Consider the following 14,664-nt stretch of genomic DNA (forward strand, 5'->3'; position numbering starts at 1 on the left):
ATCAGAAAGGGACACAAACCATAAGAGACTCTTAATCATAGGAAACAAACTAAGGGTTGTTGGAGGGAAGGAGGGGGTGGAAGGGATGGGGTGTCTGGGTGATGGACATTAGGGAGGTGCTGTGGTGAGTGCTATGAATTGTGTAAGACTGATGAATCATAGGCCTGTACCCCTGAAACAAATAATACACAATAGTGGAAGGAAGGAGAAAGAAAGGTTAAAGGGGCGTGTTTGTAGATGAAGAGAAAGAATATGGCAGAGTCAGAGGATCAATGAGTAGATGTTACATCAGAAGCACAGTCTCTGTGTAAATGAGTGGAGAGGCAGGTGACTCCTAACAGTCCACTAAGGTAAAACCCCCCGCCTTTGAGAAATGGAGGTCTGTGGGACAGATCAATAATCAAGTACTTCACAGTAAAAAATGGTATTGCTACGATAGCATATGCGCACAATGCTCTAAGGAGCTCCTCAAACTCAGCAATTTACCCTTAACTTGTACTGTTCGAAATGGAGTACTTCATGGTGGAAAGGACTGCTCAACATTCAGAAAACTACCCAGGGTGGTGCCTGAGTGGTGTAGTCAGTTGAGGGTCTGACTCTTGATTTCTGTTTAGGTTGTGATCTCAGAGTTGTGGGATTGAGCCCCATGTTGGGTCCCACACTCAGTGGGGAGTCTGTTTGAGATTCTCTCTCTATCTCCCCCAACCCCATCGCACTGCACCCTCTCTCTCTCTAAATAAATAAATCTTAAAACAAAACAAAACAACTACCCAGCATTGCTCCTTGAGCTATACTACAATAACCTTGACCATCTTACTTGCATACCATAGCTAATGATAAAATCCAAACTCACAGATGTCTGGTGAAGAAAAGAGGCCAACCATCACAAATAGTCCTGTTAAAAGATCTGCCAATATGGAAATCCTTTTTTTTTTTTTTTAAAGAAATAAGTATGAATTTGGAAAATACTTTATGAACAAAGATATTCATTGCCCCATACTGGAAAACCCAAATGTCTAACAATAAGGAAGAGACTAAATAAACTGATAGTACATCTGAAGTTTTTAAAAAATAACATTTTCCCAATTTTTATAATAGTATAAATTCATTGTGGAAAATTAAAAAAAATTATAAAGAAGAAAATAAAAACTATCCAAAATTCTAGCATGCGAAGATAATTATTGTTAATGTATGGCCTGCTTTCTTCTAGGAATAGTTACAAGCTTCTTTTTTATTTAAATTTAGTTAATTTACATATTGTGTACTATTAGTTCCAGAGGTAGAGTTCAGTGATTCATCAGTTGTCTATAAGACCCAGGGCTCATTGCATAACATGCCCTCCTTAATGTTCATCACCCAGTCACCCCATCCCTTCCACCTCCTTCTCTCCAGCAACCTTCAGTTTGTTTCCTATGATTAAGAGTCTCTTATGGTTTGTCTCCCTCTCTGGTTTCATCTTGTTTCATTTTTCCCTTCCTTCCCCTATGATCCTCTGTCTTGTTTCTCAGATTCCTCATATCAGTGAGATCATATGGTAATTTTCTTTCTCCAATTGACTTACTTCACCTAGCATAATACCTTCTAATTCCATCCAGATCGTTGCAGGTGGCAAGTTTTTGAAGGCTGCATAGTATTCCATTGTATATATACCACATCTTTATCCATTCATCTGTTGATGGATATCTAGGTTCTTTCCATAGTTTGGCTATTGTGGACATTGTGCTGTAAACATTCGGGTGCACGTGCCCATTGGGATCCCTACATTTGTATCTTTGGGTAAATACCCAGTATTGCAATTGCTGGGTCATAGGGTAGCTCTATTTTCAACTTTTTGAGGAGCCTCCATACTGTTTTCCAGAGTGGCTGCACCAGCTTGCATTCCTACCAACAATGTAGGAGGGTTCCCTTTTCTTTGTATTCTCGCCAACACCTGTCATCCTAACTGGTTAATTTTAGCCATTCCAACTCCCTTTCACCTTTCTAAATAAATCCTATTTGTCCTAATTTAGCTCTCTCCCCTTGTAGGAAAGTGCTCTCCCCTATGCCCAGTATGAGTCAATGCTGCCTTCCTATTTATTCCTGTAGCAGGCAATGCATTCCACCATTAGAACACTTACCACTCTTTTTGAATTCAGAGTTTATATGTATTCCTTCTCCATTACAATATAAATGTGCTGTATGAGCAAGAATTTTTTTGTCTTTTTTTTTCTTTTGTCTAGCACTTATTAGAGCCCTTGTCACAAAATGGGTATTCTGTAATTGCTTGTATCTTAAGTGAACTAGTGAATTTGTCCTCTTCAAACAGAGAACCAGGATCTAATGTAGAAAGGGAATTGTTCCCAGATGATGAACTTCTGAACATGACCTCATGTGACTTTCAACAGAATCTCACTTCTGGACAACTTGGTGTTTGGTGAATTTAAAAGATACAGAATTCACTCAAGAAGAGAAAAGCCAATTTTAATAGTGTGACTGTGTTTGGGAAGGTCCTGAGTTTAAGTCTGGGTGTGTACACATGGTTCAGTCCCAGGTAGAGTCGACCATTGTGAATGAGAATGTTTTTCATTCTGTTTAAGTTATTCAATTAAAACAAGCTGTTGTGAAAATTTGTTTGATACAACCCTCTGGCTAAAAGCAAAGTGAATGTAAATTATGGTCACTTCCTAATCTTCAAGGAAATGCCTTTGATGGTTTAAGAAACTTCAAAAGTCATTAAAAACAACTGTAAATCAAGGGGACAAAATCTTTTTCACCCTGCCATCCATTTTCTCTACCTTTGAAGGTAGTTTTAGTGGAAGGTCTTTGTAGAGAAAGGCCAGATGTCTGGTTTCCAAAGAGTGGCCTGGAATTTGGATTTCTGATGTAGATTCATTAAATATGGATTTATCAGGGATGGCCAGAAATTTGTGGCCATTCTGTATTTCAGTCATTTTTAACTCTCTAACCAAGTGTTTCTTGAGTGATTTATCAAAGAACCTGGATTTTGTATTGGGACGGAGAGTGTTTTCTGTAAGTTTGCAAACTTCCATGTGAAAGTTTTTCTTTCCTCAGGGCTTCTTAGAGCCTCTGATATGCTCATATTGCATTGCGAATCTTAAAAACAAAAACAAAAACCTTTTAGCTTTCTGTGTTTTAGATATATTTGGATATAGAAGACTTTTGTGTGTGTGAAAGCTTATAACATCCCCAAAATGTGTATTTTAAGAAACATAGTTCGCAAAATGTGACCTTGATCAGTGGGATAAACACTGAACTACTGAAAAATCCTAGAATGGAAACCTTCTAATGAGTTTGTGTGGTGGTCAAAGATCCATGTTTGCAACTTGGGTCTTGACAGCATAGCCCGAGGAAAGGCTTTCTCTCCATAGTTCTGGGAGTCTGTCAGGACTTGCTGAATTGGGGGAAGAAAGTACTGAAACAATAGTCTCTGGACCAAGCATTTGTGATTTGAGTGAGCTTCAGGGATGGCGGACATTGCCATGGTCTGGATGTCAGGAGGACGAAGTTTCTAAACCAGGCTTTGTCTCCAGACACCTGTGTAATCTTGGTGTGGAGACACTGATTAAAGGAGATAATTTGGGTGATGCAAACAAACTTTACTTAACACTTCATGAGGTAGACAGTCTCAGGAAACTGCAAAATGGGGTAGAAGGCCAGAAATTTTATAGGATAAAGAATAAAAAACAAGGGGTGCCTAGGTGGCTCAGTGGGTTAAGCCTCTGCCTTCGGCTCAGGTCATGATCTCAGGGTCCTGGGATAGAGCCCCACATCGGGCTCTCTGCTCAGCGGGGAGCCTGCTTCCCCCCCTCTCTCTGCCTGCCTCTCCGCCTACTTGTGATCTCTGTCTGTCAAATAAATAAATAAAATCTTTAAAAAAAAAAAAAGGATAAAAAGCAAGGAAGAAACAGCTAGAGAATATCTGACTGGTTGTGGCCACATGGTCAACCTTGTTGAGGGTGAAAAGGCGTAGAGTTGGCTTGGCCTTCGGGATTGGCTAATTGAAGAGACGGCGTTTCTGGTCAAGCAGAGCATTGACAGGGACACGAAAATTATCTAAGTTTCGGTCTGTGATTGTGGTATCCTGGGCAGGAGTGGCTCCGTCTTGTGCCTGGAAATTTCTTTCAACATTAGTAAAGTCACTAATTGCCATGGGACTTTCTTTCTTCTGTAAAATGAAAGGCTTTCTAAAAGAGAAAATACACATAACATAAATAAAAAGCTATATCGCAAGTAAACAAAGGAATGCAAGTTAAAATAGGGGTAGGATACAACATTTCACTTTGGAAGTGAGGAAAGATTTAAGAGGTGATATGGAATGTGAGCTAGACTGAAAATGGTGTCAAATTAGCACCATCTCTCTAGAAAGCGCGTATATCAGGATCCGCAAAATAAATTCATACCCTTTGATCTTATAATTCCACTGCTAGAAAACTATCAAAAGGAAAGAACTAGACAAATAAACTAATGTGTAATTAAGGAGTTTTCATCACGATCTACTGGCATGGTAAGTACTTCAGCATAACAAGACATGAAGGTGGAAATCATAGTATATCCATGTGTTGGATAGAGGGCATAACTGAAAAGTAAGATCACAAGGAATGTTTAATGATATGGAAAATGCTTAAACTAGAATGTTGCATTAATAGGAAAAGATCATCCATGCTCTTTTTATAGTATGATTTTAATTAAGTTTAAAAATTGTATATACATACACATACATTTGAAAAACCTAAGGATGTTTTCTTTGGGTGTTGGGAAAGGATAGTTATTCCTTTTTTGTGTGTTTCTTTGTTTTTATCTGTTAGTTAATGAGAATATATTTTTTAATACACATAAATGGGGGTTATTTTCAAAAAAGATGACTACATTGATGAAAAAATAATGAAGGATGTGGACTCCTTGATTTCTAATGTCTCTCCTAAACCATATATTCTGTGATTCAGATTGCATTTTAGAAAAAATTTGCAGAGTGGGGGAAGCACAATGCTGTAAATAGAGTCAAGACACATTTTATTGATTTAATAGCCTGGAATTTCGAGGAGACCTGTTTGCCTTGAGATCTTTAAACTGTGCTGCTTGTGTGAGGAGTTGGAATAGTAAGATGCAATGAGACAGGGCATCTGCCTTGATTATCTGCTCTTAAAGTAACAGCTACTTCTCTGAGAGAACATTGCCTGCAGTGAAACTTGAACTCAGGCAACAGTCATCAATTGCTGTCTGCAACTGTCCCCTAAAATTGTTAGGGGTTCACGTACTGTAAGAAAACAACCCCGAGGGGGTAGTGAAGTAATTGCAAGGAGTGTAAGATTTTGCTGTGATGTGGGGACAGCGGGGTGGCTCACTTAAGCCTCTGCCTTCAGCTCAGGTCATGATCCCAGGGTCCTAGGATGGAGCCCCACATTGGGCTCCCTGCTCAGGGGAAGCCTGCTTCTCCCTCTCCCACTCCCCCTGCTTGTGTTCCTTCTCTCACTGTGTCTCTCTCCATCAAATAAATAAATAAATAAATAAATAAATAAATAAATAAAATCTTAAAAAATATATATATTTTGCTGTCATGTGAAGCAGTGTAATGTCTTGTGGTTAAGTGTGTGGGTCCCAGGGTCAGGCAAAACTAGGACACAGACTCGAGTCAAGCTGATGACCTTGGGCAAGTTACTTAACCTTTTTGCACCTCATTTTCCAAACCTGTAAAATCGTTCTCTACATCCTAGAACTGTTGCAGGAATTAAACAAAGGTAATATGTATAAAGTACTTTGAACGTCTCCTAGCCCTTAGTAAGCACTTAGTAAATGTTAATTCTTGTTTATGATTCTTCTGTCACTTCTTTAAGGCACTATTTACCTATGAAATCAGAACAATAGTAGAAAACGTGTTGTAGGGCTTGTCGTGAGAGTAACAAAAACATAAAGAACAGAGCTCACTGCCTGTATATAGTAGGTAATCAAAAAATGGCGATAGGAAGACATGAACAATCCTTTGATAAAGAAAAAACAGTCTTCGAAGTCATAAGCTTTTTCTTCTTCAAGATTCTATCTCTCTATTTGAGAGAAATCTCTCTGGAAATTCTGTATTGGGCAAGACTGCCAAAGATTTTTCACTCTCGTGGGGTTGTTGAGCAATTAAAACTCCATAAAAGGTTATGTGTTTCTCAAAAAGAAAAACTTTTTTATGACTGTATCTTCCCAGCTCTTTTGTGATTTATATGGTTTAACTATTCTTTGTTGGAGAGAAAAGAATGAGATCGGTAGCATACAGGAGGAAAAATCCCTACACCGAGACTCAAGACCTGCTTCCCCCAGGCTCTGCTGCATCAGGCTATGACCTCTTAGAGTGTTGACTCCCTGTTGCCTATCACAAGGAGCAATTAGACATGTCTGTCTCCCCCAACGGGGGCTGAAGTCAGAGGAGTCAGTGCATCTGAAGTCCTTGGTAAACTCTGCCTAAGTCTTAATTTCCTCAACCAAAATACAGAGAAGAGAACCATTTTGCCTGAGTTTGGACAGCTAGCTGTTCTCTGGATACAGTTCCCCTTGAATGCCCATTCCTTTGGAGCACTTCATGTCATCTATGATTTGGTTTCAGTTCAGTTGTCCTGTGGGCAATTTTATTCAGCGACAAGTTTACGCTTTAAATTTTTACCTTTGATTTATGTGAGTTATTTTGGAAATTCGTTTGGGTGAAAATAATGATGATTTTAAAAATCCATCAAAAAAATTCCACGGTGGCTTCTCAGGTCATTCTGATTGATATTTTAAAGATTTTAATGTGAAGTAGAGTTAGAAAAATCTCACTGGCTTTCTTCATCACTCTAGGCAAGGATATCAAAATCTCTCTGTTGGGGTAGGTGGGAATGGGTTGATCCTGAGTTGGCTGTTTTTAACTTTCCTGAGTTGGCTATTTTTAACTTACACCCACTTTATTAATTTTCTCCTGTTCCCCTGTTTTGTTATTTATTTCTTTAAAATTTAAATTGAAGTATAATTAACATACAACATGATATTAGTTTTGGAGGTACAATATAATGATTCAGCATTTCTATATATCACTCAGTGCTCGTCACAGTAAGTATACTCCTAATCCCCTTTCCCTCTTTTACTCATTCTTCCACTGATCTCCCCTCTGGTAACCACCAGTTTGTTCTCTGGATTTAAGAATCTGTTTTTTTGTTTATCTTTTTTATTTTTCTATGTACATTTGTTTTATTTCTTAAATTCCTCATATGAGCAGTATCGTATGGTATTTGTCTTTCTCTGACTGACTGCTTTCACTTAGCATGATATTCTCTAGCTCTATCCATGTTGTCACAAATGGCAAAATCTCATTCTTTTTTGTAGCTGAGTAATATTCCATCGTAGATATAAACCATATCCTCATTCCTTCATCTCTCAATGACCCCTTGGGTTGCTTCCATATCTTGGCTAGTGTAAATAATGCTGCAGTAAGCCTAGGGGTGCACATATCTTTCTGAATTACTGTTTTCATTCTCTTTGGGCTTATTAGGTCCTGTTCTTTCAAGTTTATTTTCATTTTTAAAAGCTTGAGGGTACTTGTAAAACAGGAAAACAAACAGTTCCATTGTTTGCATCATCTTCCCTTGACTGGTAACAATTAACCTGGATCACTGAGAAGAGTATCAGGCTATCTACCAAAGTCCTGCACACAGCAAAGCAAACCAACAAGAAGATATAAAATTATTGTGCTGGGCACAAGATGGGGAAGGGTATATCTTTGCATTGCATAGCTACCATTGCAAACTTTAAAGAAGAATAGTAGTAAATATGATTCTTATCAGGGCACACATCATTTTCATTGACCACTGAAAATTTCTATTGCAGAAAGAGCCGGGGAGTACAGCTAGGATCCATTCTTTTCTTGATGTGTGCAAAATACTCTAGCTAAGTAATAAGAGTTTCATGTTTTTATTAACATAAAGAATACATGCTCCTAAGGTTAAATCAAATGTGTAATTATGAAGTAAATACTAGCTCACATTCCTTAACCCCCAGCCACCTGGAAATGTTACTAAATTACTTTCTTCTGTTCAGGAAATTTACCAAGAAAGAAAGGTTGATTACAGAAACATTTTTTGAATATTTATGAGGAAGAACTCAAAGCAGAGTCCTTTACCACTTTTCAGAATATGTTTTCACTCATTTTTATTGGAGTGTACAGCTATTCCTTAGAATACCTGATTCCCATAAGAAGGAAAAAGGCAAAGGTGAGAACATGGTCGATAGGAACAGAGCTGCTTTGGAGCTGCAACCTGAGGATTTTGAAATGGTGAGAAGCAGCTGAATCACCACACAGACAAAGAGAGACAGGGTTTGTTTCTGTTAAAGGGTAAAATTAAGTCTGGAGTGGCTAAAATTCAGGTGACAAGATCCCTTGAAGAATTCAGCCGCCTTTCTGCTTCTGCATCTGAGTGCTTCTGCTGATTCTGCTCACTCCGTGGGTGCCTCCACTGGCATTCTGAGAGAGCTGTGGGCAGATGGATTCTAAGCATCTGATGAGGCCCTATGTTGGGACCAGAAAAGGGGCTTCTTGTGATGAGCTTTATCAGGGTGTTGTCAAGTAAATGTTGGTTCCCTCTGGACGTCATAATTTTGTATCAGAGTCAAGACAGTTACTACCATTTAATTTGGGGGGTGGAGGTAAAAGGCCCATCATTGTCTACAAAACTTTGTATGATGCAGAGCCCAGATTTCCTTATCTATTGTTCTGTTCACTTGTTTGCTCTTCTCTTCTCCATTTGTTCATCCAAATCCTCTCTCTCCCCTCCTCGGCTGCCTTCTTCGAGTGAAAAATCAGAGCAATATTTTCCATGGAATGCCCACATTCTTGATGTTCCTCAACACCAAGAAAAAAAATACCAGAGCAAAATCTGAATGTAAATAGAACATAAGTACAACATACTCTTTTTGATCTTCATGGAGCTTAATTTTGCACACTTCACTCAAGCCCTCTGATTAAAGGATATTTGGTTTTGAGTTTGGAAATTGTTACTCTTGTGCCCTTCTTTTCTCTCAGTTGTGTTGCTTCAGGTTGTTTCCGAAATACTGGAATTCAGTTTTTATCGTTACAGCTTGTCTTACGATCCTGAGGAAGAAAAGAGTAAATAAAAATGTAAACAGAACATACTTGGTTTGACTTGTCCGGAATCCGACTCTGCCACCTTCACCAAGGGCCAAGTCCTGCCATTTGACTTGTCTCAAGACAAGCTTTCCTCTTATTCCTTTGATGGATTTTGTGATAGTGATGCTTCATTTGTATGGCACTTTATCATTAGAGTATTTCCACATGGATTATTTCATTTGGTCTCACAGGGAAACTGGAAGTGGGAGGATGGATGGCTCTTCTCTTCGAAGAGGAAGCCAGTGTTCAGAAGAATCAAGCCAAATCTGGATTTTCAGAATTCAGGTCCACTCTTTCCATATCATTGCAGCTTAGGAAGCTACAGGAATAGATTTTCTCCTCCTTCTCTCTTATCTCTTCCTTGTGGAAAAGCATAGGATCTTGGTCTGTGTACTTCTAGGCTAATTAAGAACTTATTATAATATGATTAGAGGATGACCTATTGCCCCGTATACTATTAGGCAAGAAGGTACACTATTTAGCTGATTAGTGACTAAATTAAATTAATAGAAAAACTTGAAGAATAAGGTGATGATTAAAGCTATAATTACACTTCAGTCATGAGTACCAAAATAAACACCAAGTATCAGTGGGTTAAACAAAAAGTTTATATTCTCTGCCATGTAAAATTCTGGAAGAATGGGCTGGTATGGTGACTTCACTTTGCAAATGTCCCTTCTAGGCTCCTTCTAGCTCACAGCTTTGCCAGCCTGTGGTGTCATCCTGGGCAACGAGATGGAGGAAATCATAAAGATAAATCCATGAATAAAAAAGATAAAAATTCTCACCTCTATGAGGGAGATGGTTACACACAATGTAAATAAGCAAATGTATTATTAGATGGTTTTAAGGACTAAGGTTGAAAACAAAGCAGAAAAGAATGCTGGGGATGTTTTAAGGGAGTGGTTAGGTGTGGTACAGAGCCGGTGTTACATTTGATGAAAAACTGGGAGCCAGTGAGATAAGAAGGAGAATATCCGAGAGAAGAATGTGCTAGAGGCTAACAGCAAGTGGGAAGGTTCTGGATGGGAGCAAGAGAAGGCTAAACTTGACATGTTTGAGGAAAAGCAGAGACGTTAGTGGGCCTAGAGCAGGGGAAGTGAAGGAAAGACAAACAGAAGAGCTGATGAGAGAAGTAAGAGAGAAACATGTTACATACATGGTTGCCTTATGGCTTTTACACTAAGATGAAAGGCCATTGGGGGTTTGGGGCATGGAAGTGACCTAAGTAATATTTAATAGGATCTGTGGCTGCCATGCTGAAGCTTGGCTATCGGGGAGGCAAGAGGCAAAGCGGGGAAGTCAAATTGGATGCTATTTGTAGTCATCCAGCAAAGAATTGATGATACAGCTTGGCTCTCATAACAACAATGGAAGTGAGAAGTGGTTGGAGTCTGGATATGTTTTGAAGAAGAATGCATTCAATTTATATTGCCAAGTAAGCAGATTACTACAAACTTAGTGACCTAACACAAATTTCTTATCTCACAGCTGACATTGGTTGGGAGTCTGGTCACAGCTTACCTGGGTTCCTGGCTTCAGGCGGCAATCAAGGCATCTTCTCTGGAGGTTGGATGCCAGTCTTACCTGGAGGCTTGACTGAGGCTGCATCTTCTTCTGAGCTCATTCAGGCTGTTGGCAGACTAGAACCCAGGGACGCTTGTTTTTCAAGTCCAGCAGGAGAGCCTGGAGCCCCAGTCTGCTAAGACAGATTATTTTCTTAAATAGTGTGACCATGGGAATGACATCCCATCACCTGTGCCTTATTCTGTTGTTTGGAAGCCTCAAAGATTCTGCTGTCACTCGATGGGAGGGAACTCCGGGATGCTATAGGCCGAAATTCTTGGAGGTCACCCTAAGTTGTGTCCATTGCAACAAACGAACAGGATTTTGTTGCGTTGTTTAGCAGTAGACTAAACATTGAGACAAAGGAGAGAACAACTAAAAAGTTGGATGCCATTAACTGAGATCGGGGAGAGGGAGAGAGGGAGGACCAAGAGCACAAATTTGGCAACATGAAGAATGAGATGTTCGTTAAACACCCCTAGGAAGATGTCACATAGGCAGTGCCCTATGGAATCCAGAGTTAAGGGAGAAGGTTAGAGATATAAATTTGGGACTCATTAGCATATAAGTGGTATTTAAAGCCAAGAAATGAGATCATTAGGGAGGAAGGGTAGACAAAAGCCAGGTCCAGGGACCCTAGGCTCCCCATGTTAAAAAAGTCAGGGGATCTTAGAAAAAGCAGGAAAGGAGAAGGGAGGTGATAGTGAGATAAGAGGGATGCAGGAGAGCCTGCTGTCCTTACGGCCTTTACAGGTTGATTTAATTCTTTAAAAATCTCAGAAAGCAAAGTTTTTCCCCTTACCTCTCCATTTTGAGAAACACTTAGCCATGCTCTTCTTTCTGAATATGCTGCCTTTTTTTTTCCCCCCTCGAGTGGTCTTAGATGTCAAACATGAATGGAAACCAGGTTTGACTTTGTTGTGAAGGTTCAACAGCAAAGTTTACATTTCTGCCCAAATAAGCCAACCTCATTCAGCCGGATTGTGGACAACACCGTCAGTGGGAGTGTGGGAACAGTTTTAGTTTGAGATTGACGCCATGAAAAAAAAAAAAAGAAAGACTGTTCTGTAAAATGTACACCCCCCTTAGATACCAGGTGACGTATGTCATGTACTACCTCAAAAGTGAATGGTTTCAAACAATGACAAGAGAATGAGTCCTCCCTTGATGTATTGAACATGGGTGATTTTTTGTGTACACCCTTTGGTCAAACATTTATTTGAGTATCCTTTGGTTATGTACAGAAATTTGTTGAAATCATTAAAACGTTAAGACTTCCTACGGGCATAGTCAACCATCATTGGTCCACCCAACCTTAGCCTGAACCTGAGGATTTATTGCAATATGTTTTACTTGGCAGAGTCATATCTGTTATGGAACACAGAGAAATAATCTTGAAATTCTAAGTGGTGAAAGTAGAAACAAAGATTCCATTCAGTGCGTTATGTTACAATTAATGATATAGACAATACCAACATGTATGCATACGCTGAGTCAGCTGTGTCTAGTCAAGCTATGTGACTTGATTCCTAGTCTTTTTGGTGTAAAAACAACACCCCCCCAAAATGTTCACTTAGAAAAATATCTGTTCTCCAATTTACACTCAAGAGTTTCTCAGGGTCTTCATTGCCCAGCAATGTCAGAGTTGTGTTCATGGGACAAATTACGAAGCTCGTTTCTTATTTGGGTCATGATGATTAAGAATTCATCAGTGTTTGAAACAGCATGCAAATAATTCTGTCAGCTCTCTTCTACAGATTAGCTCTGGTCCTCATTTAACAGATGAGGAAACAGAAGCAGAGCTCACCTCCCAGGCAACCAAACACTGTACTTGGGGAGTGAGGCTGGTTGGCTCCTGTGGGACCACACAAGTGATATCCCCATGGGGCAGGGTGGGGGTGGCGGTGGGGGGCAGCTTTGAGTCCGGAAGCGGGAGTTACAAGCAGGGTAGTGAAATGGCTTCACTGCCTTTTTACATGGGCCTGGAGGTCAAGTTAGTTTATTTGTTTTTAATTTAGCTGAAATTATAGGCTGGTTGAAAGATTCCTTTGCCAGCAGGGATCTTTTGAATAGTCACACAAACCTTTTGGTCTCTCTCTCTCTCTTTCTCTCTCTCTCTCGCTTTCCTCCAACCTCTCCTCATTTGCAGGATTAGAAAAGCACTTGGGAGGCACATTCATCTTGCTGGCGTTGTCAGGAGTGATCAGCGAGTTTTATTAAAAGCCCTGGGATTGCCTGAAAAGCCTCCTTGTCTGGCTTTGAAATGAAAGAGACATGTTAAGATCTTGGGGGCACATCGTCAGGACCCCTTGCCCTGCCCCTTGGACTATGAGCTAACATCTCTGGAGGAAGAACAGAAGCCCTCTTGTGTTGAAGGGATTTCACCGGTGGACAAACCAAGTTGGCCCCTGACAGCATGAGCTCTCTGAACTGGGGTGGGCCCAGTGTTCTGCTCCTGCTGCTCCTTGGCTGGGCCAGTCCCACCTTCATCAGCCTTAACCGTGGGATCAGGGTGATGAAGGGCAGCTCTGCCTTCCTGTCGGGAGATGACCTGAAGTTTGTCATCCCCAAAGAGAAAGATGCTTGCAAAGTGGAAGTTGTGATGAACGAGCCAATGACCCAAAGGGTCGGGAAACTCACTCCACAGGTAGGTCATTCCTGAGATTTTTCTATTCAGCCATGTGTGTGAATGTGAGTGTGTATGGGTGTGTGTGTGTGTGTGTGTGAGAGAGAGAGAGAGAGAGAACGAATGAAACCAAAGAGGGATGGGACAGCCTTTCAAAGGTTGGAGTAGGCCCTGTGTGGTGTGATATGATCAGTCTTTATGGGATTATTCTTGTCCCAAATTAGCTCATCCATTGCTAGTCAGGGTGCCTTTGGGTAAGATGTCAGGATTTCAAGATATGTTTTAGGCTACACTTGTGATCGCAGAATAGCACAAGTAAAACGTGAAGACATTTTTATCTGTTTCCATCACTAGAACATTCCGGGGAGTGGGAGGAGAGACATGGCAAGGAGAGGTGAAAATACTTCATTTTAAATATTCATTGTTTCTTCAAAAATGTCTGTAGAAAAATGTGTTCCTTTAGTCAAAATCTTGGAGACCTTATCATTTAAGAGTATATTAGGCACAATCCTTTTGTAGGATTATCTTCTAAGAGCAGACTAGAGTTACTGTCTAAGTCATTGGGTTGAAAATAGTCTGTATTATCATATATTGTACGTGCCTGAAGTAGAAGTTTACCTCTATATAAAATAGGAAATTGGTTCTGGTTTTATGGCTCATCCCTACTGTGGTTTAACTTCCTCCCAATGCAGACAATTTTGAGAATGTTCTGCACTGGCTGCTACTGCTGCTTCTGGAAACATGCACCATTATTTGTGAACCGTGAACATTAACTTTCTTCTCCATTTGGCTAAAGACTTTTATTCCAGGAAGTTACTCCACAGTGGTACTAGATGATGTGGAGACAAATGGAAGGGGACTTAGATCGATACTAACTCAGGTGGTTATTGCAAGCTGTTTGATTTACCGCTCTCAGAGGATAGGCCAGTTCTGAAATACATCACAACTCTGTGGTGGGTTTCTACTTAGGGAGCATTCCTGATGTGACAGCAACAAAATGTCTCTCTCCAGTTTCCCACGAGATTTTCTTTTGTTATTCAGAGCTTCTGATGGGCACCTCCGAACTGAATACAGTAATGGTCCCAGCTCCTAAGGGGTTGTAGTCCCAAGTGTTTGGGACTTGCAGCATCTTTATACTTTCTCCCAACACCGTTTGCACTGCAAAAGTGTGTGTGTGCATGTTTTAAGATTTTGTTTATAAGAGAGAGAGAGAGCATGAGCAGGAGGAAGGGCAAGCAGACTCCCTGCTGGACTTGGGGTCCATTCCAGGACCCCAAGATCATGACCTGAGCCTAAGTCAGATGCTTAAGGGACAAAACCACCCAGGTGACCAGTGGAA

At 40.2% G+C, this 14,664-nt stretch overlaps 1 protein-coding gene across 1 annotated transcript in view; it reads left to right on the forward strand.

Annotated features, from left to right (window-relative positions):
• The window catches only part of LOC132024140 (FRAS1-related extracellular matrix protein 1-like), an 82,620-nt gene that overhangs the window by 16,139 nt on the left and 51,817 nt on the right, over nucleotides 1-14,664 (forward strand). The window contains exon 2 of the mRNA XM_059410137.1: nucleotides 12,849-13,346. Coding sequence (XP_059266120.1) covers nucleotides 13,116-13,346 — 231 coding nt within the window. The 5' untranslated portion in view covers nucleotides 12,849-13,115. The remainder of the gene's footprint in view (nucleotides 1-12,848; nucleotides 13,347-14,664) is intronic.

Source organism: Mustela nigripes, chromosome 9 (assembly GCF_022355385.1).
Source record: "Mustela nigripes isolate SB6536 chromosome 9, MUSNIG.SB6536, whole genome shotgun sequence".
Taxonomy (NCBI): Eukaryota; Metazoa; Chordata; class Mammalia; order Carnivora; family Mustelidae; genus Mustela; species Mustela nigripes.